At 50.0% G+C, this 2,500-nt stretch overlaps 1 protein-coding gene across 1 annotated transcript in view; it reads right to left on the bottom strand.

Annotated features, from left to right (window-relative positions):
• capn12 (calpain 12) overlaps positions 1-2,500 on the bottom strand; it is a 16,700-nt gene that overhangs the window by 3,242 nt on the left and 10,958 nt on the right. The window contains exons 12-16 of the mRNA XM_083680602.1: positions 2,094-2,173; positions 1,431-1,553; positions 1,084-1,120; positions 261-335; positions 117-162 (exon numbers count right to left, since the gene is read on the bottom strand). Of these exons, the coding sequence (XP_083536728.1) occupies positions 117-162; positions 261-335; positions 1,084-1,120; positions 1,431-1,553; positions 2,094-2,173 (361 nt within the window). The remainder of the gene's footprint in view (positions 1-116; positions 163-260; positions 336-1,083; positions 1,121-1,430; positions 1,554-2,093; positions 2,174-2,500) is intronic.

Raw genomic sequence — 2,500 nt, 5'->3', positions numbered from 1 at the left:
CATCGTCAAATATTATTACTATTCATGAAGCGTACGTTACAATACAAATATTCAGCACTTCATACTTTGGACAAGGTAATACTTGACTCTCTAATCATGTCTTGCCGTTCTCTCACCTGAGTTCACCAGCTGCATACACTGCTTTACATACAGCCTGTCGTCCTGCGAGGAGAGACAGAATATGGAGGTAAAGAAGTCTGAGGAGGGAGACATTGCTCTCTGAGTACCGTGATACAGTCCCTATCAGAGACAGTTCTTACCGGCCCTGCCCCTTCATCAAACAGCTTCTGTACTCTCATGTGATCCTCTGGCAACACCGGCTTTGACATGACGGTCTGTGAAGAAGACACGCACACACACATTCATATACACACACACACACACGCACACACGCATGCGCACGCACACACACACATTCATATATACACACACACACCACACACACGCACGCGCGCACACACACACACACACACAGACACACACACACACAGACACACACAGACACACACACACACACACACACACACACACACACATACACACACATTCATATACATTACATACACAGGTAGTGGTAAACAACAGTATGTGATTTGTGTAATACGGTAATCAACCAGATAAGCAAGAAGTCAAATAAAAATAAGCATTGGAACATATAGCTAAAATAATTTCATTTTAGGATGTTTATCTTTTGACGTGAACATGTTCATCACGTGTGATGTTCCTGGTTGTCTGCCAGAAGCTGAGTTGTTATATGTAGTCTCTAGATCACAGGAGGCTGGTGGAGGTAGAAGTCGGAGGACGGGCTCATTGTAATGCATGGAACTGAATCAGGAACGGTATCAAACACGTGTTTTATACCATTCCTCGTTCCATTCCGTCCTCCGATTTCCACCTCCACCAGCCTCCGCTGAGCTAGATGGGATCAGGGGAGCAAACCTGGGTTCAAATAGCATGTGAAACCATTTGAAATACTCCAGCTGTGCTTGATTAAGTTTGCCTGGCACAATGGGACTCCAGGCGGACTCAACCACGTATTTGAAAGTAATTTACAGCACAGCACTGATTTGCAGTCCCACCCACCATCAGGAAGTCAGAGGAGCAGCTGAAATCTTGGGTTCTGGGACACAAGGACGAGAGAACAGTTAGTCGCATTAGTGTCATCGCCATTGTTCCTCTTCCTCCTACTCCTCCTCCTCCTCCTCCTCATCATCATCATCATAGTCATCATAGTCATCATAGTCATCACCACCACCCCAATATCATTTCCAGCCCTGTCATTCATCCCTCTCTCCCTCCCTCCACCATCTCCCCCCCCCCCCTCCACCCTCTCTCTCACCCTTCCCTCCCTCCACCCTCTCTCCCACCCTGCCCCCTCCATCCTGTCCCTGCAGGCCTCTCCAACCCCCCCCCCCCCCGTCCACCCCTACCCCAGGGTGTTGCCAGTCTTGGAGTAAATGCGGAGGAAGAAGTCCGCTGGCTGGTTGGGTCTGTAGGTGGAGGCCACGATGACGTAGCTGCCCGGGTCCAGCCTCACCTTCCTCCACACACCCCTCACATCGGACCAGACACGGCCATCCACAGACAACACAGGACCAGACAGGACACCACCAGACAACACAGGACCAGACAACACAACACCAGACAACACAGGACCAGACAACACAGGACCAGACAACACAGGACCAGACAGGACACCACCAGACAACACAGGACCAGACAGGACACCACCAGACAACACAGGACCAGACAACACAGGACCAGACAACACAGGACCAGACAACACAGGACCAGACAGGACACCACCAGACCAGACGAGGCCATACGAAGACAATACAGGACAAGACAGGACAAAAACAACATTGTCATTATCATCATCATCATCATCATCATCATCATCATCATCATCATCATCATTATCATCATCATCATAGTCATCATCATAATCATCACCCTCACTCCCTCCCTCCAGCCCTCCCATCCCTCCCTCCCTCCACCATTTCTCCCATCCCTCCCTCCCTCCACCGTTTCTCCCATCCTTCCCTCCCTTCCTCCACTGTTTCTCCCATCCTTCCCTCCCTCCATTGAAGTACCTTGACTTCTGGTACTTCCCAGAGCGCCCCACAGGACGAGTTGTGGAGAAGAAGCTCTGGTCCAGACAGAGACCCTTGAGCTGTGAGAGAGAGAGAGAGATGTGGAGAGAGAGAGAGAGAGAGAGAGAGAGAGAGAGAGAGATGGAGAGATGTGGAGAGAGAGAGAGAGAGATGTGGAGAGAGAGAGAGAGAGAGAGAGAGAGAGAGAGAGAGAGAGAGATGGAGAGATGTGGAGAGAGAGAGAGAGAGATGTGGAGAGAGAGAGAGAGAGAGAGAGAGAGAGAGATGGAGAGAGAGATGGAGAGAGAGAGAGAGAGAGAGAGAGAGAGAGAGAGAGAGAGAGAGAGAGAGAGAGAGAGAGAGATCCACCGGGCAAAAGATCCAACATAAACATGATGTCAACATCC

This window comes from Argentina silus (assembly GCF_951799395.1).
Source record: "Argentina silus genome assembly, chromosome: 11".
Classification (NCBI taxonomy): Eukaryota; Metazoa; Chordata; class Actinopteri; order Argentiniformes; family Argentinidae; genus Argentina; species Argentina silus.
This window is presented reverse-complemented; position numbering and strand designations above follow the sequence as displayed.